The sequence below is a fragment of the Myotis daubentonii genome, chromosome 2 (assembly GCF_963259705.1).
Source record: "Myotis daubentonii chromosome 2, mMyoDau2.1, whole genome shotgun sequence".
Classification (NCBI taxonomy): Eukaryota; Metazoa; Chordata; class Mammalia; order Chiroptera; family Vespertilionidae; genus Myotis; species Myotis daubentonii.
Genome location: NC_081841.1, coordinates 92,905,841 through 92,929,383, shown reverse-complemented (window position 1 = coordinate 92,929,383; position 23,543 = coordinate 92,905,841). Strand labels below are relative to the sequence as shown.

Genomic DNA, 23,543 nt, shown 5'->3' with positions numbered 1-23,543 from the left:
GTAGTAGTTATCATTCACTCATACCTGAGAGGTTATCCTGGAGAAGGATGCTCTGGGGAGGAGAAGGTTTTCCTAGGGGAGGTTTCTCTTTCTTTTGCTCATAGTGTACTCGTATATCCAAAGCCGGTTCTACCGATCGCCAGAGGTGATTCTGGGCCATCCCTACAACATGGCCATTGACATGTGGAGCCTGGGATGCATCATGGCTGAACTGTACACGGGCTACCCACTGTTCGCCGGGGAGAATGAAGTGGAGCAGCTGGCCTGCATCATGGAGGTGAGGGGGTGGACTGGCCACGCTGCACTGAGCGGCAGCAGGACAGCTTGCTTCCACTCTCAAAGTTTGGGTTGTATCAGGCTCACTCTAGGGCAGCGGCCTGCATACTCTTCTGTTTTGGATTAGATGTTCTCTAAAAGTATTTTTGAAATTATGTATCCCCTTTTACATTTTTAAGTTGACATCTAACATTTTTACCATTAATAATTACAAAAGATGTAATTTTCACATATTGTGAAGTGACATTTAAAAATAAAACTGTTATACCAGTCTTTCAAATATATTCAAAAGGCTCTAAAACCAGAGTGACATAACACCCATCAAAATCTATGTGTTGGTTAAAAAAAATCTGTGTCATTCAGTCATTAGTCATTTATTTTCTTAGCTTTCTGGGAAGTATATTTCCCAATAAAAAGATACATCAGATGATCATTTATTATGCCTATTACTCTTTCACTTAAATGCCTTTTGTTATGAAATTAAATTAGATAAAACAGGAGTAAAATAACCTTAAGAAATAGAAAATTTCTAATGAACAAAGATATTTTGATTGTGAACAAAAAAGGCTCATTATCTATCTGTCTGTCTATCTATCTATCTATCTATCTATCTATCTATCTATCTATCCATTTCTTTTTACCTATCTATACAAATCTCTTTTCTAAAGTGTCTCAAAGTTACAACTCAGAGACACACACATACCCTTGAGAATTATTTAAATACTAGAGGCCTGATGTATGAAATTCGTGCAAGGGTTGGCCCTTGCAGTCCCGGCTGCCTTGGTCCTTGGGGCCCATCCCCTGCTCACTGGTTTTTCCGAAAGGTCATTCCAGAAGGTCATCCTGCCGTCCAGTCTAATTAGCATATTAGCTCTTTATTATATAGGATAGTTTAATTTCATGGTTGAAAATAATAAAGTGTTAAAATAGCTGTAAACTGGCATGAGAATCAGTAAACCTGGAGTTTCATTCTGGATCTTCCTCTTTGGCAACGTACTTTCCTGTTCTGGATTTCTAAAAAAATGTAAGTATCCATATAGATGGCTTCTAAGGTTGATGATGGATGATTTAATAAAGCACCCCTGAACTCTTTCTGCTTCCAGTACCAAGGAGAATGAGGAATATGGGATCTGAGCTGAGTTCCTACTGCCCCAGAGTCCGCTTCCTCCTGAGCTCAGTGTCAGTGGGGCTGAGGAGCAGGGGGGCAGGGTCTGCATGGATATGGCTGGGAACCCAGCTGCAAGTGCAGATGACCCTTGGCTTAGGGTGACACCTGTAATTTCTCTATCTCAGTGCAAACTATAGATTGCAGTGAGGCAGGTAAACAAGTAAGTGCTACACTTTTTTTTCAAGTAGGTATTTTGTGATATAGTGTTTGATGGCTGCCTGTTTTTTCCCATCTCCTCTTCCTTTCCTCCCTCCCCAGTGCTCTGAGCCAGGATGTGATATTCCTTAGCTCAGGGCTTTCAGCATGGATACTGACTGGGTTGTTCAATGTGGTAATGACATCTGGCTGCCATCAAGAGTGCCGATGCCTGTTTAGAGTGACCTGACCGGTATTGACACTCAGCGTGCTGAGGCAGCCCTGGGTTAGGAGTCAAAGACCCCAAGCTCTGGGCCTGCTCTGCCCCTGGCTTATAGCACAATGTCCTGGGTCTGTATCTGTAGAAGGCAGAGTTTGACCCAAGGCCCCTCAGCTCTAACAGTCTTTGAATGTGTGACTTACAAGAGTGAAGCAACTGCGTTTTAATTGTTGAAGGTGCTGGGCCTGCCACCATCTCACTTCATTCAGACGGCCTCCAGGAGACAGACATTCTTTGGTAAGTTCCCAGGTCTAACTCTCTTTATCCCACTGTGGCCTATGAGGCAGCACAGGCCTCGAAGACATCTCCCACACCCCAAACCCATTTAGTGCTCTTCCCCTGGCCCCATCCCAAAAGACATGCTATGATTAGGGATCTCTTTCAGAAAAGTAAAACGATGCTGAGAAGTGGTACCAGATGGATTGGTGGAGACAGGATGGGCATGAAGTCTTGGCAGTGAAAATATGCAGGAACCTGAAAACAATCAGGTTTCTGCTCAGAAGATATATCCGCAGATCTTGGAACCTTAAATATTATAACTACACCCTCTCCTGTAAGTTCTCCTAGCCTCTCCAAGCAGTTAGCCCCCTCACACCATGCAGTGTGCAGGGAAATCAAAGAGCAGAAGGTTCTTTTCAAGAATAGTGAAAGTTTCATTGCTATATTCTGTCATTATGGAGCATTTTTCTGCTGAAATTCTCTTATTTCTCCAGAACCTTACTATCTCAGTTCATTACAATTTTGAAATTAGATGGGTACACAAGGGCTCTCAGAACAGTTTTGCTGGAGGTGTGTTGTGGCTTGCCAGTTATGTGCAGGACATCTGGCTAATTAGTGGGGTTAAGCCTCATCCACAGTCCCATGATGCCTTCATCACAGTTTCCACACTTTGGAATCTATGATCCTCTGCCTTTTTATTCAAGTGGTGCTGTGCAAGACGGACAGGTGGATCAACAAGGTCCAACTAAGGCAGGGCTTCCAGGGCACTATTGACCAAAAAGACAAAATTAGTCTTATATTTAAAATCCCCTTGAAGAGCTACAAGAAGCTAAGGGATTCCCATCTAGAAAAAAAGCAATCATAGCCCAAAGGTCATCCCAGTGAAGTGAAGCCAGACATGAGGAATGGGGGACTCCACAGGCAGGGACTCCATGACATCTGGAACGACATTACTGACCAGACATAGTCAATGGGTTAGTTCACAGGCTCATACTGCTATGGCATCCCAGTCATTCCTAACCCTCCCACCTCTTACTTTTCACCTGAGAGTGGTCTCAAAATGAAAGGCAAATCACATAATTTCTCTCCACAACTTGCCCTGTCAGTAGGAGAGTCAAACATACCCTCATGGAGGATCCTCCTGGTTAGCGTTTCAGCCATGTTGGTGGTCAGTGGGTATGCACTGGTTCAGCCATGTGGTGGTTAACATGTAGACTATTTCTGTACCCTTTAGTAAAATGCCACAGCCTCAAGCCCCTGCCTGGCCCATCTCCTAGGACTCCTTGGATTCCCCATGACTTAGAAACTAAAAGTTTAAGGCCTGGCAAGAGGAGGTCCTCTATGATCTACTTCAGTGCCAAGGATGTCTGTCATCCATTGTGATTGGACAGTCCCCTGCCATTCCAATGGTTAAATTTTTTAAACATCACCCTGCAGTCATGGCTGGAGCTTTGAAGACCTTGCCTCTGAGTGGGGTCAGTGTCTTGGTAGCCTTAGTATGCTGCTTGCACATTAACTAACGCTTCCAGAGCAGTCTGATGGCAGACAGAGGATCTGGCTGACTGGCTGCTTAAACATGGAGCAATGGAACTGGTCTTTTGATCCCAAACTGGTCTTTTGGATTTCAAAGGATTTAGGGAAAGAATAATAGAGATATTGGCGTTTCCTCCTTCTAGACAAAGACATTGTGGGAAGAGCCATATCTTATTTTTAAACCCCCACCCCAGAATATGTTTTTCTGAGAGAGAGAGAGAGAGAGAGAGAGAGAGAGAGAGAGAGAGAGAGAGAGAGAGGAGAGAGAGAAGGAGAAGAAGAAGAAGAAGAAGAAGAAGAAGAAGAAGAAGAAGAAGAAGAAGAAGAAGAAGAAGAAGAAAAGAGAAAAGAAAAGAAAAGATTGATCAATTGCCTCCCTCTTAACTATAACATTAAACTCAGGAGAGAGTATGAGTGGGGACTGAAAGGAAGGGAAATAGAGCATCTTTGAGAGAGTACCAAAGACATATGCCTGCCCATTTTATAGGGTATCCGATTTTTACCATCAGCACTTGGCTTTACAATGATGATGTGGTTTTGGTAGCAACATCCACATATACTCACTTCCTGCATAAGAAAGAATATTATTGGGAGCTGCATCCTCTTCAGTGTTTCTCAAACTTAATCTGATTAAAAGAATCACTTGGGTACTTGACAATATGTTAATTCTCATGATCCTCAAGGGTCTATGTTTTTAACAATAGCTCTTTGTGATTCTCATGGTACAGTGAGCTTGGGAAACACTGTGTCCACTTCAGTTCTTGGCTCCCTTCCTCAGGTTGGGTTGCCAACTCCCAGCCACTCTTTGTAAATACCACTAATTAGTAGCAAAGTGATGTTGCCTCAAAGGTAAGTAAGACACTTAGGAGTTCTAAGTAGCAAGAAGGAGATGGAGCGAATAGGTGGGGTGAGAAAAACCTGTACAAGTAAATCAATTACGTAATGACGACTTTAGGAACTATGTCATTTATAAGCCTTTGAGCCTGATTCTTCTTTGGTCATTTGTAAAAAGAACAACATAAAGGATAAGGTGGGGGTGGGGCCACTGGTGCCACAGTTCAAAAGGGAAATAGAGATTTGTGTGAATTCACAGCACCTATACTCTATGTCAGTGGTCGGCAAACTGCGGCTCACAAGCCACATGCAGCTCTTTGGCCCCTTGAGTGTGGCCACGAAGTTTCAATCGCACTGTACGTGCACGCCTGCACGTGGTATTTTGTGGAAGAGCCACACTGACGGGGCCGCCATTTGCCGACCACTGCCCTATGCCATGCACTGAATCCTTATACAAATAAATACATATATAAATACATGTCTGAGTATGTACACACATACACATATGCACATTCTTGGTCCTGCCAGGAATTAAGAGCAGATGTTCTTTTGGAGGCTCCACAAATTGCACTGATTACAAAAGTAATGAAAGCCCTTGATTACGCACCTTCCAGAAGGTCTGTTACATGAACCCCACTGAGTTTTCGTGAGAATTCAGTTTAATCTGTAAATTGTGTGTATGTGTGTGTATATACATACCCACCCATTCACATGCAGATTTATAAGGTGTGAGCATAAGTGGTCAACTTTTCCGAACATACACACCAGAATCCAGGTGTCCAAATGAGTGGTCTCACCTGCACAGCATTGCACACAGCACCTTGGGAACCTTTGGAGCTGTCGTCAGGGCTTCTTTCCAGGCACGACAAACCATACATGTGATGAGGGCTATAATTGGTGAAAATGACTGAAGAAAGTCACTTCAAGCTGTTCCCTAAGAAGCAATCAAGTTTGATTTCCAATTATGGACAAAAATTTTTGATGTTACTACAAAGAAGTAATGAGACTAATTTGTCTGTGTGGTTTGTAAATGGGCTCTGAAAGCAACTCATTCTCCTAAAACGACTTTCTTATTATGCCCCATGATGTCCCAAATTTTCACTTTATTGAGTTAGTGGGGAAGAAGCTAAGGTATCAGTAATCTGAGAATGAACAATATCCTTTTTGTTCAGAGCTGAATGTTTTCATCATCTCAGATTTATTATTATTGTTATTAATCCTTATCATTATTATTTTACCTAAAATCATTGATTGATTCAAGGAGGAGGTGGTGGGAAGGAGACTCAGAACATAGTAAATAGCAGGGAAAATTGATCTAAAAGGTAGTTAAATCCACTGGATACTTTACACGTGGTTATTTCAATTGAGTGAGACTGTGGGTGTGTTTGTGTGGAAGGGGTGGTGAAGTACCGGGAGTGAGAGAGCTGCAAAGACCACCCAAGACAGCTTGGATGAGTGAACAGCTGTGATGTGACCAATGAATATTTACAACTGGAACTAAACACCGACTGTTGTATCTCTAAAGATTCCACAGGTTTTCCTAAAAATATAACTAACAATAGGGGGAGAAAAAGATACCCGGATTCCAAGGATCTCACGATGGTGCTGAAAACCTATGACTCCAGCTTCCTGGACTTTCTCAGAAGGTGTTTAGTGTGAGTTTGTCAAGGGTGTCTTTGTCTCTGACTCTACTTTTATTTTTATTTTTTTTATCGCTTAAAGTTTTACAAAGGGTATTACATATGTGTCCATTTTATCCCCCCGCCCTAGACAGTCCCCTAGCCTCCCCTATTCCCCAGTGTCTTATGTCTATTGGTTATGCTTATATGCATGCATACAAGTCCTTTAGTTGATCTCTTACCCCCTACCTCCTGCCCCCCAACCCTCCCCGGCCTTCCCGCTGCAGTTTGACAATCTGTTTGAGGCAGCTCTGCCTCTGTATCTATTATTGTTCAAAAGTTTATAATGGTCTCTATTGTCCATGAATGAGTGAGATCATGTGGTATTTTTCCTTTATTGACTGGCTAATTTCACTTAGCATAATGCTCTCCAGTTCCATCCATGACGTTGCAAACGGTAAGAGTTCCTTCCTTTTTAGAGCAGCATAGTATTCCATCGTGTAGATGTACCACAGTTTTCTAATCCATTCATCTACTGATGGGCACTTAGGCTGTTTCCAGATCTTAGCTATGGTGAATTGTGCTGCTATGAACATAGGGGTGCATATATCCTTTCTGATTGGTGTTTCCGGTTTCTTGGGATATATTCCTAGAAGTGGGATCACAGGGTCAAATGGGAGTTCCATTTTCAGTTTTTTAAGGAAACCCTGTACTGTCTTCCATAGTGGCTGCACCAGACTGCATTCCCACCAGCAGTGCACAAGTGTTCCTTTTTCTCCACATCCTCTCCAGCACTTGTCGTTTGTTGATTTGTTGATGATAGCCAGTCTGACAGGTGTGAGATGGTACCTCATTGTTGTTTTGATTTGCATCTCTCGGATGATTAGTGACTTTGAGCATGTTTTCATATGTCTCTTGGCTTTCTGAATGTCCTCTTTTGAAAGGTGTCTATTTAGGTCCTTTGCCCATTTTTTGATTGGATTGTTTATCTTCCTTTTGTTAAGTTGTATGAGTTCCCTATAAATTTTGGAGATTAGGCCCTTATCAGATATGACATTGGCAAATATGTTTTCCCACACAGTGGGTTTTCTCGTTGTTTTGTTGATGGTTTCTTTTGCTGTGCAGAAGCTTTTTATTTTGATGTAGTCCCATTTGTTCATTTTTTCTTTAGTTTCAAGTGCCCTAGGAGCTGTATCAGTGAAGAAATTGCTCCAGCATATGTCTGAGATTTTGTTGCCTTTGGATTCTTCTAGAATTTTTATGGTTTCCTGTCGTACATTTAAGTCCTTTATCCATTTTGAGTTTATTTTTGTGTATGGTGTAAGTTGGTGGTCTAGTTTCATTTTCTTGCATATATCTGTCCAATTTTCCCAACACCATTTGTTGAAGAGACTATCTTGGCTCCATTGTATGTTCTTGCCTCCTTTGTCAAATATTAATTGAGCATATTGGTTCGGGCCGATTTCTGGGCTCTCTATTCTATTCCATTGATCTATATGCCTATTCTTGTGCCAGTATCAGGCAGTTTTGAGAACAGTGGCTTTGTAATACAACTTGATATCTGGTATTGAGATCCCACCTACTTTGTTCTTTTTCAGGATTGCTGCAGCTATTCAGGGTCTTTTTTTTATTCCAGATGAATTTTTGGAAAGTTCGTTCTAGATCTCTGAAGTATGCTGTTGGAATTTTAATGGGAAGTGCGTTGAATTTATAGATTGCTTTGGGTAGTATGGACATTTTAATGATGTTGATTCTACCAATCCATGAACACGGTATGTTCTTCCATCTGTTTATGTCTTCCTCTATATCTTTTTTCAACGTCCTGTAGTTTTCTGAGTAGAGGTCTTTTACCTCTTAAGTTTATTCCTAGGTAGCTTAATTTTTTGGTGCAATGGTAAATGGGATTGTTTTTATAATCTCTCTTTCTGAAAGTTCATTATTGGTGTATAGAAATGCCTCAGATTTCTTGGGGTTAATTTTGTATCCTGCTACATTGCCAAATTCATGCATTAAGTCTAGTAGCTTTTTGATGGAATCTCTAGGGTTTTGTATGTATAATATCATGTCGTCTGCAAATAAGGACAGTTTTACTTCCTCTTTTCCAATTTGGATGCCTTTTATTTCTTCTTCTTGCCGAATTGCAATGGCTAACACTTCCAGTACTATGTTGAACAGGAGTGGTGAGAGGGGGCATCCCTGTCTTGTTCCTGTTCTTAGGGGAAATGGTATTAGTTTTTGTCCATTGAGTATGATGTTGGCTGTGGGCCTGTCATATATGGCTTTTATTATGTTGAGGTACGATCCTTCTACTCCCACCTTGGTGAGAGTTTTTATCAAAAATGGGTGTTGAATTTTGTCAAATGCTTTTTCTGCATCAATTGATAAGACCATGTGGTTTTTTTTCTTTCAATTTGTTTATGTGATGTATCACGTTTATTGATTTGCCGATATTGTACCATCCTTGCATCCCTGGGATAAATCCTACTTGGTCATGGTGTATGATCTTTCTGATGTACTGCTGGATCCGATTTGCTAAGATTTTGTTGAGGATTTTGGCATCTATGTTCATGAGGGATATTGGCCTGTAATTCTCTTTCATTGTGTTGTCTTTACCAGGTTTTGGTATTAGGGTGATGCTGGCTTCATAGAATGAGCTTGGAAGTGTTCCTTCCTCTTGAATTTTTTGTAGTAGTCTGAGGAGGATAGGTTTTAGTTCTTCCTTGAATGTTTGGTAAAACTCCCCTGTGAAGCCGTCTGGTCCTGGGCTTTTGTTTGATGGAAGCTGTTTGATGACTGCTTCAATTTCTTCCATGGTTATTGGCCTGTTGAGATTTTTAGATTCTTCCTGATTGAGTTTTGGAATGTTGTATTTTTCTAGGAATTTGTCCATTTCCTCCAGGTTGTCTAGTTTGTTGGAGTAGAGCTGTCCATAGTATTTTTTAACAATCATTTGTATTTCTGTGGGGTCTGTTGTTATTTCGCCTCTATCGTTTCTGATTTTGTTTATTTGGGTCCTCTCTCTCTGCTTCTTGGTGAGTCTGGCTAGAGGTTTGTCAATCTTGTTTATCCTTTCAAAGAACCAGCTCTTGGTTTCGTTGATTTTCTGTATTGTTTTTTTGGTCTCTATGTCATTTATTTCTGCTCTAAGCTTTATTATCTCCTTCCTTCTGCTCACTCTGGGGTTTTCTTGTTGCTCTCTTTCTAATTCTTTGAGTTGTAGAGTTAGATGATTTACTACCATTTTTTCTTGTTTTTTGAGATAGGCCTGTACAGCTATAAACTTCCCTCTCAGGACTACTTTCATTGCATCCCATAGGTTTTGGATTGTTGTGTTTTCATTGTCATTAGTTTCCAGGATGTTTTTAATTTCTTCTTTGATCTCATTGGTAACCCAATCAATATTTAATAGCATGCTATTCAGCTTCCAGATGTTTGAGTATTTTGGGTTGTTTTTATTGTAGTTTATTTCTAATATTATGCCATCGTGGTCTGCGAAGACGCTTTTTATGATTTCAATCTTCTTGAATTTGGGGATACTTTGCTTGTGACCCAATATATGGTCTATTTTTGAATATGTCTTGTGAGCATTTGAGTAGAATGTATATTCCCTGGCTTTGGGGTGAAGTGTTCTGAAGATGTCTATTAAGTCCATCTGATCTAGTGAGTCATTTAGGATTGCTGTTTCTTTGCTGATTGTTTGTTTAGAGGGCTTATCCAGTGCTGTCAGTGGTGTATTAAAGTCTCCTACTATGATTGTATTGCTGTCGATCTCTCCTTTGATATCTTCCAGGAGTTTTTTTATGAATTTGGGTGCTCCTGCATTGGGTGCATATACGTTTACCAGGGTTATATCTTCTTGTTGTATTGAACCCTTTAGTATTATGAAGTGGCCTTCCTTATCTCTTGTTATGGCCTTCACTTTGAGGTCTATTTTGTCCGATATAAGTATTGCTACCCCAGCTTTCTTTTCCTTTCCATTTGCCTGAAAGATATTTTTCCATCCTTTCACTTTCAGTCTGTGTGAGTCCCTTCTAATGAGGTGGGTTTCTTGTAGACAGCAGATGTATGGGTCATGTTTTTTTTATCCATTCAGCCACTCGATGTCTTTTGGTTGGAGCATTTAGTCCATTTACGTTTAAAGTTATTATTGAAAGGTACTTGTTTGTAGCCATTTCTTTTTTTTGTGTGTGTGGCTGTTTTCTTTCTGAGCTTTTTATTTCTTCTTTTTATACCAGTCCCTTTAGCATTCCTTGCATTGCTGGCTTGGTGGTGATAAATTCCCTTAGCCTTTTTTTGTCTGTGAAGCTTCTTATTTCCCCTTCAAGTTTGAATGATAGCCTTGCTGGATAGAGTATTCTTGGATTCAGTCCTTTGCTTTGCATCACTTTGTAAATTTCAGTCCATTCTTTTCTGGCCTGATGTGTTTCTGTTGAGAAATCATTTGACAATCTAATGGGAGATCCCTTGTATGTAACTTTCCGTCTCTCTCTTGCAGCCTGTAAGATTCTCTCTTTGTCCTGAACATTTGCCATGGTAATTATGATGTGTCTTGGTGTGGGTCTTTTTGGGTTCACCTTGTTTGGGACTCTCTGGGCTTGTGTGACTTTTTTCTTCCCCACCTCAGGGAAGTTTTCTGATATTATTTCTTCTAATAGGCTTTCTAATCCTTGTTCATCCTTCTGTTGTTCTGGTACTCCTATTATTCGTATGTTGTTTCGTTTCATGTTGTCCCAAAGCTCCCTTAGGCTCTCCTCCTGTCTTTTAATTTTTTTCTCCAATTGCAGTACATTTTGGGTGTGTTTTGCTTCCTTGTCTTCTAATTCACTAATTCGGTCCTCCGCTTCTCCTAGACTGACTCTACTTTTAAATACTGTACTTTCCCACATGTTTGCTGGTGGAAGTCTGAGGCTGGGAGAGAGTTGTAAAAACTATAAGTGCTGCCCAAAGACCTTTAGAGTCTACAAAACGCTTCCCCATCTGTTGCCTCATCAATCTGCTCTCCCCACCTCCTGTGTGATTGTCAGGGCAAATGATTTGCTCTGTTTTGAGATATGACAGCTGAGGCTCAAAGATATTAAGTGACTTGCCCTGGATTACAATGTGTGTAGAGCTTGCCTTCTCCTTGGCCTCCAGCTGCCTGGCAGTGAGGTGGTAGGCAAGTCCTGAATGTCTTCTGCACATATGCCGAGTGTACGGGTTCAAGGCCTCTCCCCATTCCCCTGGGGTTTAGAGCCTAAATTCTTTAGGGAAGGGAAAGGGTGAGTTATAAACCATTTACAATGTGCAGCTTTTTGAATCTACATGGGTATTTTAAGTCTTAGAAGTCAATTTTCATACTTAAGTCAAATCACTGTGAGAAAAGAAGAGCACACGAAGCACCCACCTAGTACAGTGCCTAGTTAGAAAGTGTTTGGAAAATGTAAGCTACTATCATTTTTTAAAATATGTTTTCATTGCTTTTTAGAGAGGAAAGAAGAGAGAAACATCTAAGAGAGAAACATTAACATTGCTCAGCTGCCTCCTGTACACCCCTTGCCAGGGCATGTGCCCTGACCGCAAATCAAACTTGTGACTTTTGGTGCATGGGTCAAATGCTCAATCACTGAGCCACACCATCTGGGCACTACTGTCTCTTTTTTTATTTTCTAAAGTTTTACATATGTCTCCTTTTTCCCCAACTGACCCCCCCGCCCCCTGCCCAGCCAGGCCATTCCCACCCCGGGCAAGCCCCTAACCATCCCAGTGTCTGTGTCCATTGGTTATGCTAATATGCATCCATAGAAGTCCTTTGGTTGCTCTCTAACCACCCCCCCCTCTCCTACCATTTGTCTCTGGATCTATTCTTGTTCATCAAATTATGTTGATCATTATATCCCACATATGAGTGAGATCATGTGATATTTATCTTTCTCTGACTGACTTATTTCACTTAGCATAATGCTCTCCAGTTCCATCCATGCTGTTGCAAATGGTAAAAGTTCCTTTTTCATAGTGGCATAGTATTCCATTGTGTAGTTGCACCATAGTTTTTTTGTTTGTTTGTTTGTTTGTTTTTTTAAATATATTTTATTGATTTTTTACACAGAGGAAGGGAGAGAAATAGTTAGAAACATTGATGAGAGAGAAACATCGATCAGCTGCCTCCTGCACATCCCCCACTGGGGAAGTGCCCGCAACCCAGGTACATGCCCTTGACCGGAATCGAACCTGGGACCTTTCAGTCCGCAGGCCGATGCTCTATCCACTGAGCCAAACCGGTTTCGGCTGCACCATAGTTTTTTAATCCACTCATCTGCTGATGGGCACTTAGGCTGTTTCCAAATCTTAGCTATGGTAAATTGTGCTGCTATGAACATAGGGGTGCATATATCCTTTCTGATTTGTGTTTCTGGTTTCTTGGGGTATAGTCTTAGAAGTGGGATCACTGGGTCAAATGGGAGTTCCATTTTTAACTTTTTGAGGAAACTCCATACTGTCATCCATAGTGGCTGCACCAGTCTGCATTCCCACCAGCAGTGCAGGGTTCCTTTTTCTCCACATCCTTGCCAGCACTTGTCATTTGTTTTGTTGATGATAACCATTCTACTACTACCATTTTTTAAAAAAGGTTTTGCCAGTTGGTCTGTACCGAATGGCAACTAGATGAGCGGTGTGATATTTGGCAAGTCACTATCTCTCTCTGGGCCTGTTTCTTTTTTTGTATATAAAGGGGTATTACCAATGTCCCTTTTAGTGATAAGCAGTCCTATTATTGTTCATAAAGATCACCACATTTTCATGTTCTGTCATTCTTCCAGGGGGCGGGGGGCGGGGACGTGGAGTAGTTTTAGCAAACGCTTTTCTGGCATTTGTGCACTTTGGAATTTCGGTATTAGCTCAGAGGATAAACATCAGGTACTGCTGAAAGTTTTCCCATCTGGAGAGTCATGCTGCTCCTCTGGGAAATGGCAATAAAGAAGGATCCTGTATCCCCATTCCCCACCCTACTCAAACCTCATGCTGAAGCTGTAGAATGAATGTGCATTAACAAATGACAGAAACTCATTACTGACACAGAGGTGACTGATCCAGAAACCACAACCATCCAGAACACAGCTTAGAAACAACAAAGACATTATTTTTTTAATTAAATCTTTATTGTTCAGCTTATTACAGTTGTTCCTCTTTTTTCCCCTCATAGTTCCCCTCCACCCGGTTCCCACCCTACCCTATGCCCTTACCGCCCCCCCCCCCACTGTCCTCATCCATAGGTGTACGATTTTTTTCCAGTCACTTCCCGCACCCCCCAAACCCCATCCCCCCTGATTCTATGCCCCTGATTCTATTATATTCATCAGTTTATTCTGTTCATCAGATTATTTATTCACTTGATTTTTAGATTCACTTGTTGATAGATGTGTATTTGTTGTTCATAATTTGTATCTTTACCTTTTTCTTCTTCTTCCTCTTCTTAAAGGATACCTTTCAGCATTTCATATAATACTGGTTTGGTGGTGATGAACTCCTTTAGCTTTTTCTTACATGTGAAGCTCTTTATCTGACCTTCAATTCTGAATGATAGCTTTGCTGGATAAAGTAATCTTGGTTGTAGGTTCTTGCTATTCATCACTTTGAATATTTCTTGCCACTCCCTTTTGGCCACGCAGCCTGCTTATTCAGTCACTTGGTTGTCCCTCACTAACCCCCCTGCCAGCCTGGTTTTAGGCAGCCATTTTATGAGGGTGTGATGGTCAATTTGCATATTACTTCTTTACTATACAGGATATTCTATCATTCTATAATATTCTTTTTAAAAAAATACTAGAGGCCCGGTGCACAAAAATTTGTGCACTCAGGGGGGTGGGGGGGGGGGTCGTCCCTCAGCCCGGCCTGTGTCCTATAGTAGTCTGGGACCCCTTGGGAGATAACGATCTGCTGGCTTAGGCCTGCTCCCAGGTGGCAGAGGGCAGGCCCAATCCCTAGGTGCAGCCCCTGGTCGGGCTCAGAGCAGGGCCAATTGGGGAGTTGGGGCGCCACCTCCTGTCATGCACAGAGCAGGGCGGATTGGGAGGTTGTGATGCCACCCTCAGTCATGCTCAGGGTAGGGCCGATTGGGGGGTTGGGGCACTGCCCCCTGTCACACTCAAGGCAGAGTCAATGGGGAGGTTGTGGCGCCACCCCCTGTCACGCACAGAGCAGGGCCAATCAGGGGGTTGGGGCGCTGCCCCCTGTCACGCACAGAGCAGGGCCCATCAGGGGGTTGGGGAGCTCCCTCCTGTCATGCACAGAGCAGGGCCCATCAGGGGGTTGGGGAGCTCCCCCGTTACTCACAGAGTAGGGCTGATAGGGGAGTTGGCGCACCGCCCAGTCACACACAGAGCAGGGCGGATTCGGGGTTGGGGCGCCACCCTCTATCACCCACAGAGCAGGACTGATCAAGGGTTTGGGGCGTCGCCACTGTCACACTCAGGGCAGGGCTGATGGGGAGGTTATGGCTCTACCCCATCACACACAGAACAGGGCCCTTGGGGGGGGGGGGTTGGGGCACCGCCCTCTATCACCCACAGAGCAGGGCCGATCAGGGGGTTGGGGCGCCGCCACTCTCACACTCAGGGCAGGGCCGATGGGGAGGTTATGGCTCTACCCCGTCACACACAGAGCAGGGCCTGTGGGGTGGGGGGGTTGGGCGCCGCACCCTGTCACACACAGAGCCGCAGGGCGATCAGGGGGTTTGGGCGCTGCCCCCTGTCACACTGATCCCGGTGCCGGAAGGCCTCTCAGCTCCGCTGATCCCAGTGCTGGGAGGCATACTACCCTTTTACTATATAGAATAGAGGCCTGGTGCATGGGTGGGGGCTGGCTGGTTTGCCCTGAAGGGTGTCCTGGATCAGGGTGGGGGTCCCCACTGGGGTGCCTGGCCAGTCGGTGAGGGGCTGAGGGCTGTTTTCAGGCTGGGACTGAAGCTCCCAACTGCTCTTTTCTTTTTTTTTTTTATTCTGGGCCAGCTTTAGCTCTGAGGCTCCAGCTCTTAGGCCTCCACTCCTGAAAGCAGGTATCTGGTTTGTTTCAGTTCTATAATCGAAACTCTGTATCAACTCCAGCTCTGAGATCCCAGCCGGCTGAAAGCTGGTTTCTGGGGTTTTGTTTAGCTTCTGTATTTGTTACATTGTTTGAAACTGCAGGCTCAGAGGCTGGCAAGGTAGGCGGGGAACGTTGGAGTCCTCCGTCACTGAAGCAAGCAAGCCTCATGTTAGTTTCAAGCTGCCTGGCTGCCGGCCACCATCTTGGCTGACAGTTAATTTGCATATCTCGCTGATTAGCTAATGGGACGGGTAGCGGTCATACGCCAATTACCATGTTTCTCTTTTATTAGATAGGACTAGGGGCCCGGTGCACGAAATTCGTGCACTGGGTGTGTGTGTGGGGGGGGAGTGTCCCTCAGCCCAGCCTGCCCCCTCTCACATACTGGGAGCCCTCAGGCGTTGACCCCCATCACCCTCCAATCGCAGGATCGGCCCCTTGCCCAGGCCTGATGCCTCGGCCAGAGGCGTAGACCCCCATCACCCTCCGATCGCCTGATCGGCCCCTTGCCCAGGCCTGATGCCTCCGCCAGAGGTGTCAGGCTTGGACAGGGGACCCCCATCTCCCCCTGATCACTGGCTCTGGCCCCCGCCCAGGCCTGAGGCCTCTGGCCCAGGAATCATGCCTGGGCAGGGGACCCCCATCTCCCTCTGATCGCTTGCTCCACCCCCCGCCCAAGCCTGACGCCTCTGACCCAGGCTTCAGGCCTGGGCAAGGGGACCATCACATCCCCCCAATCCCCGGCTCCGCCCCCCACCCAGGCCTGATGCCTCGGCCAGAGGAGTTGACCCTCATCACCCTCCGATCACCAATCACCGGATCGGCCCCTTGACCAGGCCTGAGGCCTCTGGCAGAGGTGTCAGGCCTGGGCAGGGGACCCCCAGCTCCCCGCAGTTGCAGGCTCCGCCCCTGCCCAGGCCTAACGCGTCCGGCCCGGGCAGCGGGACCCGCAGCTGCAGCGGCCCCGCGATCGTGGGCTCCGCTTTAGGCCCAGGCAAGGGACCCCTAGCTCCCTGGACTGCCAGCTTCGACCGTGCCCAGCTCCCATCGCTGGCTCCACCCCTACTTCCTGCTATCACTGGCCAGGGCATAAGGAGGGAATATAGATGCAAGGACATTCTCTCCCACCCCCTCATATCAGGAATCATGCCAATGGCCATGTGAAAAGAGTTGGGGGGCAGGGCAAAGGCTGGCAAGGTAGGCGGGGAACGTTGGAGTCCTCCGTCACTGAAGCAAGCAAGCCTCATGTTAGTTTCAAGCTGCCTGGCTGCCGGCCACCATCTTGGCTGACAGTTAATTTGCATATCTCGCTGATTAGCTAATGGGACGGGTAGCGGTCATACGCCAATTACCATGTTTCTCTTTTATTAGATAGGACTAGGGGCCCGGTGCACGAAATTCGTGCACTGGGTGTGTGTGTGGGGGGGCCGCCTTTGCCCTGCCCCCCAGCTCTTAGCTCCCCCCTGGGTTTCTGATCACTGTCAGTGGCAGGGGGCTTCTTCCTGCTTTCCCTTTCGCCTCCCTGCATTGTGCCTACATATGCAAATTAACCGCCATCTTGTTGGCAGTTAACTGCCAATCATAGTTGGCAGTTAACTGCCAATCATAGTTGGCAGTTAATTTGCATATAGCCCTGATTAGCCAATGAAAAGGGTATCGTCGTACGCCAATTACCATTTTTCTCTTTTATTAGATAGGATGCTTTATTTTCTTCAGAGAGAGATAGAAACATCAATGATGAGAGAGAATCATTGATGGGCTGCCTCCTGCATGCCCCCTACTGGGGATAGAGTCCACAACCTGGGCCCGTGCCTTGACAAGGAATCAAATCATGACCTTCTCGTTCATGGATCAATGCTGAACCACTGACAACACTGGCCATGCTATAATATTCTTTGTGATATATTTGTAGGTCCAAATTCTGTTGTTTGGGAATTAAAAGTAAGCATCTTTTTGTTTTGATCTTCTTAGTTTACAAATCCAAAATCCCATTGGTTAAGATTTTCTATATTTCTTATAAGGAAATTTCTAGAACTCTGGGAGACTTGGACTCTATTACATACCTTGGCTTGTCATACACATTTACTAAAAATGATTATCCAATAGTTGTTTCCAATACTTTAAAATTATATGTAATAATCTCTGTTCTTTAGTATCTTTGAGTTATTACATAGCTTAAATGGGCTTTTTAAAATGAACCATTTATATTGTTTCTTATTTAGGTTTTTTATTGAAATCTTTGAAAATGTTTCAGTATTAAAAATAAAACAATAATCCATGCTGGGCTTTGTTGGTGTGTAGATGGGAACCTTCTCTTCGCATGACCCCTGACCAGGCTCTCAAGCATGCTTGGATTCATGATTCACGGAATCTCAAAGCACAGCCCAGGCCCCAGACCCTGAGGAAACTCAATCTCTCTTTATCCTCTGAGGCAAGAAAAGACAAGGTTCAAGGGCATCACCACTTGGATAAAAAAGGTACTGCCCCTCAAATATCAAATCTTTTTCCCATAGTCCAGGAGGTAGGCATCTCTGGAGGATTGCATGTCAGCTTCTCTGAACTCAACCTTGGATAATTATTCTGGCTACATCACTAAATGGCCTGCTACTTCTTACTTTTGGGATGTTCCTTTCAGGAAACTTGGTTGTAGCCCTTTTTTGCTACCTTGTTGTTAGGATTTTCCATTTTTCATCTTATCTTCAATTCCCTTTCTGCTACTTTTCCCCCCGACTGTGTCCTTTTCTGCAGCCCCATAATTACCATTTGAATTTTTATTAGATCATGGAATTAGTATCTTTTATATACAAATAAACTACTGGTTATATACATGGTCATTGGAATTAGACTGCCTGGAATTAAATTCAAGCCCTCTCATTTTCCAGGTGTGGGCCCTTGGGCAATTTACTTACCTCTCTGTATCTCAGTTTTTTCATTTATGAGAATAAGAGTTATGCCTTTTTTCTATGGTTGTGGAGAAAGGATCAAATGAATTAGTAAATATAAAGTCCTTAGAAGAAGGCCTGCCACATAGAATGTGCTTTATAAATGAATTGATTTAATATCATTTTGTCCAGAATTTTCCTGCTAATGGACAGCTAGAATTCACATTTGAACACTTGCTCCTTTGTCTTATCTCTCCTTCAGCAGATGTGATTATCAAAGAGACTACAGACAAAATAAAAGATGACACCACCAAGCAGTTTCAAAATTCAGGTGATCAGCAGGGCTCTCTCCAGCATGCTGCTGAAGTTGTCCAACTGCCTCACCTAGTAGAAGCTTCCAGTAAACCAGAGGCAGTTGTCAGGCCAGAGGAGTCCAAGACCTCCACAGAGCAACAAAGCAAGAACTCCTCCCCCAAGAACACAAGCATTTTACCACCTATTGTATGACCTCTGCTGAGGGCGTGTCCTGTTCCTTTTCACCAATGATTTGTATTAGAGACCACACTTATATTGTACAATACATAAGATTGTTGTTTTTAATGCATAAAGGTTTGTTTAAAAAACAAAACAAAACAAAAACAACTCTTTTCACATGGCCATTGGCATGATTCCTGATATGAGGGGGTGGGAGAGAATGTCCTTGCATCTATATTCCCTCCTTATGCCCTCAACCAGATAAAGCAATGGGGGTGTGTTTATATGGGTTTGTGTGTGTGGAGGGGATGTTAAACACTCAGTTATATCATCACTAATAGAACTCTATAGTTTGTTTTTGCCCATGACAGGATTCTTATTTGAAAATGAGAGAAGCTAAATCCAAACTAGTTTAAGCAACAAAGGACATTCATTGGTTTATATAATCGGGCAATCAGAAGGGTATGTGTAGTTTCAGGCACAGCAGAATCTAGGAATTCAAACCAGGTCATAGGGCTCAGACTCCCTCTACATTTTAACCTTGCTTCTTTTTATGGTTAACCTCATTCTGAAGACAAGCTGTGTCCAGAGTTAAGATTATCATCATCATCCAATCAAATATGCAGTCTTCCTTGCTGCCAGGGAAGTTTTAGAAATGATTGGTCTTAAACCAATCACTATGTCTGAGATATTGGGATCCTTGATTGGCCAGATGGGTCACAAGTCCATACTGAGATGCTGGTGCAAGTGATAGCACCAAGTCTGATGCTTCTCTAGGACCACACTAGCAGGATGTGTTCATCCACCCACCACTCCCATAGTCTAATTAAGTTCATTTACTTTTTTGCCTTTCTAGTCCTTAGCTAATGTGTACATAATCTCTATATGTTGTAATTTTAGTACCTATAAAATTTTACAAGAAACTCAAGATCGTAATGCCATTGACATGAAAAATATACTTGGCGTCATATTTTCATTTTAATCACTGTGTAATATTCTATGAAGAGACACACCAGAGAACTGAAGCTATGGTTTTGCATAAAGTCAGGCAGGAAAGATAATACAGGGTGAGAATAGCAGAGGGTCAAGAGAGTCCTAGGAAAGATAAATATGCAAGTGGTTGACAAAAGTAGAGTTCCAAAGAGACAGGAAAATTAGAAACCAAAGGAGGAGAAAGTTTCTAGAAGGAAGGATCAGTAATATAAAATTGCATAGAAAGGTCAGGATAAAAACAAAATGCTTTTTAAATGGGGTGATATGGACATTAACCCTTTGAGTGCCAACCAATATCCTAGGAACTATGCTAAAATTGCCAAGGCATTTTTGCTGATTTTACAGCAGTTTAGGAAAAAAATTATGAATCGCAAGTAAATGAAGTTACATATTCAAAATCTTAAGAAAACCTTTACTACATTTGTTTTCATCTTTGACATATATTGTTTGCTGATTGTATTATAGAATACTAGTAGAAAAAATTTTTTGAACAAAACATATGTTAAAATAGAGGGACACCCTTCTCCAATATCTTCCACAAAATCATCATCTTCACAGCAAGAATTGACATATTTAGCAATATAATCATCACTAATAAAAGCAGACTTAGAACTGGATGCCATTTCAAAGCTTTAGGGCTACAAAATCTGAGTAAACTTCATAAAATCGTAGTACCTGTAAAAAATTAGGCAGATAAATGCCAGTAGTCAATTTTAGAACTACAAACGTTCAGCATCATAAGTAATCTGCACTTAGGTGCCATCTGTCAATAAAGAGTGAACTACTAGCATCTAATAGTGACACTGCAGGAGGAGCTCCATAGCACTCCCGGCACCTTTGGCGAAAGACAGAAGGAGCGCGCGATCACATTCCCCGGCAGTCTAGGGGTTAAGTCAGAGCAGTATCATGGGAGAGGTAACTTGTCCCATGTCTTATAACCAGGAAGGTACAGAACTGGCAAGAAATCTCGAGTCTTCTGGACCTATCTTCAACCATGGATAAAGTTGAGGTGGACAGTTTTGTCCTTGAAGCCAAATCCTTGATAATTAGAATGATTTAGGTTGGACATCAAAAATATTTCCCAATTTGCATGGTTATAGAAGACTGAAATGAGTTGATAAATTCTGACTTCCTATATTTAGGGAACACTTTAAAGAAGGGGAGCTGCAAATTGTGACAGAATGGGGGATACATTTTCTTATGCTATCCATCTGATTATTTTTTCACCCCTGAGATTTCTTTACCTTATTGCCCCATTGGTGCGGGAAGCCATCCATTGTCAATACTATCATGAGAGTGCATCAAGGAACATGGAAGGCTGATGAACCTTGAGCTTTAGCAGGGTTAAAGTTATGCACCAATTGTTCCATGTTGAGATAGCGATGGCTTGAAGCAATTTCCTGACCTGATAGCCTCAAAGTAAATCTTTACTGACCTTTGAGATGGTCTGTCTGCTACCTGTTTGCTGTGCTTTACTGAGGGCAAGATGTGTATCTAAAACTGAATAAAAAGTGGATTGGCCAAAGTTTCGGTGTGCTCTTCACAAAAGAGACACCCCTGGCCCCCAAAGCCTTCTAAATTCATATTTCTTGTCTAGCATTTTCATTTGTGTGAGGCCCCTTCTTCAGATCCTGAACCCCTGCTGCAAAAAGTTGTGGCACATTGGATCCCAAGGAAACCATACACAGGAGCCCTTTAATGTAATTTTATTTTATTTTATGTCCTTGCTCGCATGGACAGGAAAATCTGCAAAATCCAGTGACTAGCATAAGATGACATGTCTTTGATGTGAGTGGGATGAAGATAATGTTAGGGCTCTGTGAGGATATAGAGAGGGGAACTGTGGGAGTGAAAATGAAGGGAGGGGGCAAGGCTGGGCCCACTTCTGGAAAAGGGGAAAGCAGTGGGTGGGTTCCCATCACAAGTTCACCATCAGCCAGTCCAGCAGCTGCAGCCGTGTAACGTTTCCCACTGCCTCATCCAGCTGTCGCTCCTTCTCGTAGCGCAGCACTGACTGCAGAACCTCCCCTACACTGCGTCCTTTGTCCACAGCAGCAGCTGAAAGTTGAAGTAGCTGTGGAAAGGAAAGAAAACAGTAGTGGAGGGCAGAACATCCCAGAACAGGCCAGAAAGGTTCTGCCAAGGCTAGAACAAAGAGGTCAGGTAGACTTGGAGAAACGTCAGCAGAAGGGATTCAAAGTAGATGTTGAGACTTCCTTAATTGTAAAGTTTACTGAACTGTTGTCAGAAGAAAGTTGGTTATTTCACCTTCAATTTAAAAAGATATTAACATCCATCTGTTCATGATATGGAAAATATAATTTCCTTCTAGACTAAAATCTTCCTGCTTCCAGTGGCTGTTTGGTCAATGGTATTCTTGCTTTCTAAGAATTCCAGTGTTTTTAAGTTTACGTAATATCATCAAGCAGTCCCCAACAAGGGCAGGAGAGAAATACGTAAAGGACAATGTGGATGCTGTCCCATGCCCCACAGGCGAGAGACCCCTCAAGTGTTAGAGAAGGAATGCAGTTCAAAGATCCATTCAACCTTCACTTGTCATAATCAGATTGCTTAAAACATCTTCATGAAGATGTTTCCCAGAGAGGTGAAGAGACTTGTCAGTGCTAGAAATTAGCAAGGGCAAAATTCATACCCAAGTCTCTGAATCAATGTTTAGTTTTCTTTCCAAGTATAAAATGAGAAAAAATATCCAAAGCAACTGTTCTAATATGAACATAGTAGATTGCCATTCATCTGGAATCATAGCAGCAACAAACTAAAGTAACCTTAATTTTTATTTTGTACATTATGCACCTGACTCTACAATGAAAAGTCAAAGAGCAAGGAAGCAGGCCAATATCAGGAGCTCTTTCAGAAGGGAACATTTCCATGTGAGAATTAAAGAACTTACAAATACTGTTGACACAAATGGAACACAAAAAATCTTGGCATAAAGAATAACCAAATGGACAGCCAGTTGGCCTGGAGGTCAAATCCCCCCAGTATTAACTACAACAATCAAGGCTTAACTACAACAAGACTGCGCACAAAGACCACTAGGGGGTGCACCAAGAAAGCATAAAAAAAAATGCGGAGACAAAGAAACAGGACAAAATTGTCAATGGAAGATAAAGAGTTCAGAACCACACTTTTAAGGTCTCTCAAGAACTGTCTAGAAGCTGCCGATAAACTTAATGAGCTCTACAAGAAATCTAATGAGACCCTCGATGTTATGATAAAGAACCAACTAGAAATTAAGCATACACTGACTGAAATAAAGAATATTATACAGACTCCCAACAGCAGACCAGAGGAGCACAAGAATCAAGTCAAAGATTTGAAATGTGAAGAAGCAAAAAACACCCAACTGGAAAAGCAAAATGAAAAAAGAATCCGAAAATACGAAGATAGTGTAAGGAGCCTCTGGGACAGCTTCAAGCGTACCAACATCAGAATTATAGGGGTGCCAGAAGATGAGAGAGACCAAGATATTGAAAACCTATTTGAAGAAATAATGACAGAAAACTTCCCATACCTGGTGAAAGAAATAGACTTACAGGTCCAGGAAGCGCAGAGAACCCCAAACAAAAGGAATCCAAAGAGGACCACACCAAGATACATCATAATTAAAATGCCAAGAGCAAAAGACAAAGAGAAAATCCTAAAAGCAGCAAGAGAAAGAAACTCATTTACCTACAAGGGAATACCCATACGACTATCAGCTGATTTTTCAACAGAAACTTTGCAGGCCAGAAGAGAATGGCAAGAAATATTCAAAGTGATGAATACCAAGAACCCACACCCAAAATTACTTTATCCAGCAAAGCTGTCATTCAGAATTGAAGGTCAGATAAAGAGCTTCACAGATAAGGAAAAGCTAAAGGAGTTCATCACCACCAAACCAGTATTATATGAAATGCTGAAAGGTATCCTTTAAGAAGAGGAAGAAGAAGAAAAAGGTAAAGATACAAATTATGAACAACAAATATGCATCTATCAACAAGTGAATCTAAGAATCAAGTGAACAAATAATCTGGTGATCATAATAGAATCAGGGACATAGAAAGGGA

At 42.9% G+C, this 23,543-nt stretch overlaps 2 protein-coding genes across 5 annotated transcripts in view; one reads left to right on the top strand and one right to left on the bottom strand.

Annotated features, from left to right (window-relative positions):
- DYRK4 (dual specificity tyrosine phosphorylation regulated kinase 4) overlaps positions 1-19,090 on the top strand; it is a 36,154-nt gene extending 17,064 nt beyond the window's left edge. The window contains exons 7-11 of the mRNA XM_059683831.1: positions 105-277; positions 2,036-2,096; positions 5,971-6,100; positions 17,426-17,601; positions 18,272-19,090. Coding sequence (XP_059539814.1) covers positions 105-277; positions 2,036-2,096; positions 5,971-6,100; positions 17,426-17,601; positions 18,272-18,513 — 782 coding nt within the window. The 3' untranslated portion in view covers positions 18,514-19,090. The remainder of the gene's footprint in view (positions 1-104; positions 278-2,035; positions 2,097-5,970; positions 6,101-17,425; positions 17,602-18,271) is intronic.
- Positions 19,091-21,199: 2,109 nt separating this feature from the next.
- AKAP3 (A-kinase anchoring protein 3) overlaps positions 21,200-23,543 on the bottom strand; it is a 32,892-nt gene continuing 30,548 nt past the window's right edge. For all 4 annotated transcript variants that reach the window (XM_059683818.1, XM_059683820.1, XM_059683819.1 and 1 more), the window contains one exon: positions 21,200-21,547. In XM_059683818.1, the coding sequence (XP_059539801.1) occupies positions 21,392-21,547 (156 nt within the window). In that variant the 3' untranslated portion in view covers positions 21,200-21,391. The remainder of the gene's footprint in view (positions 21,548-23,543) is intronic.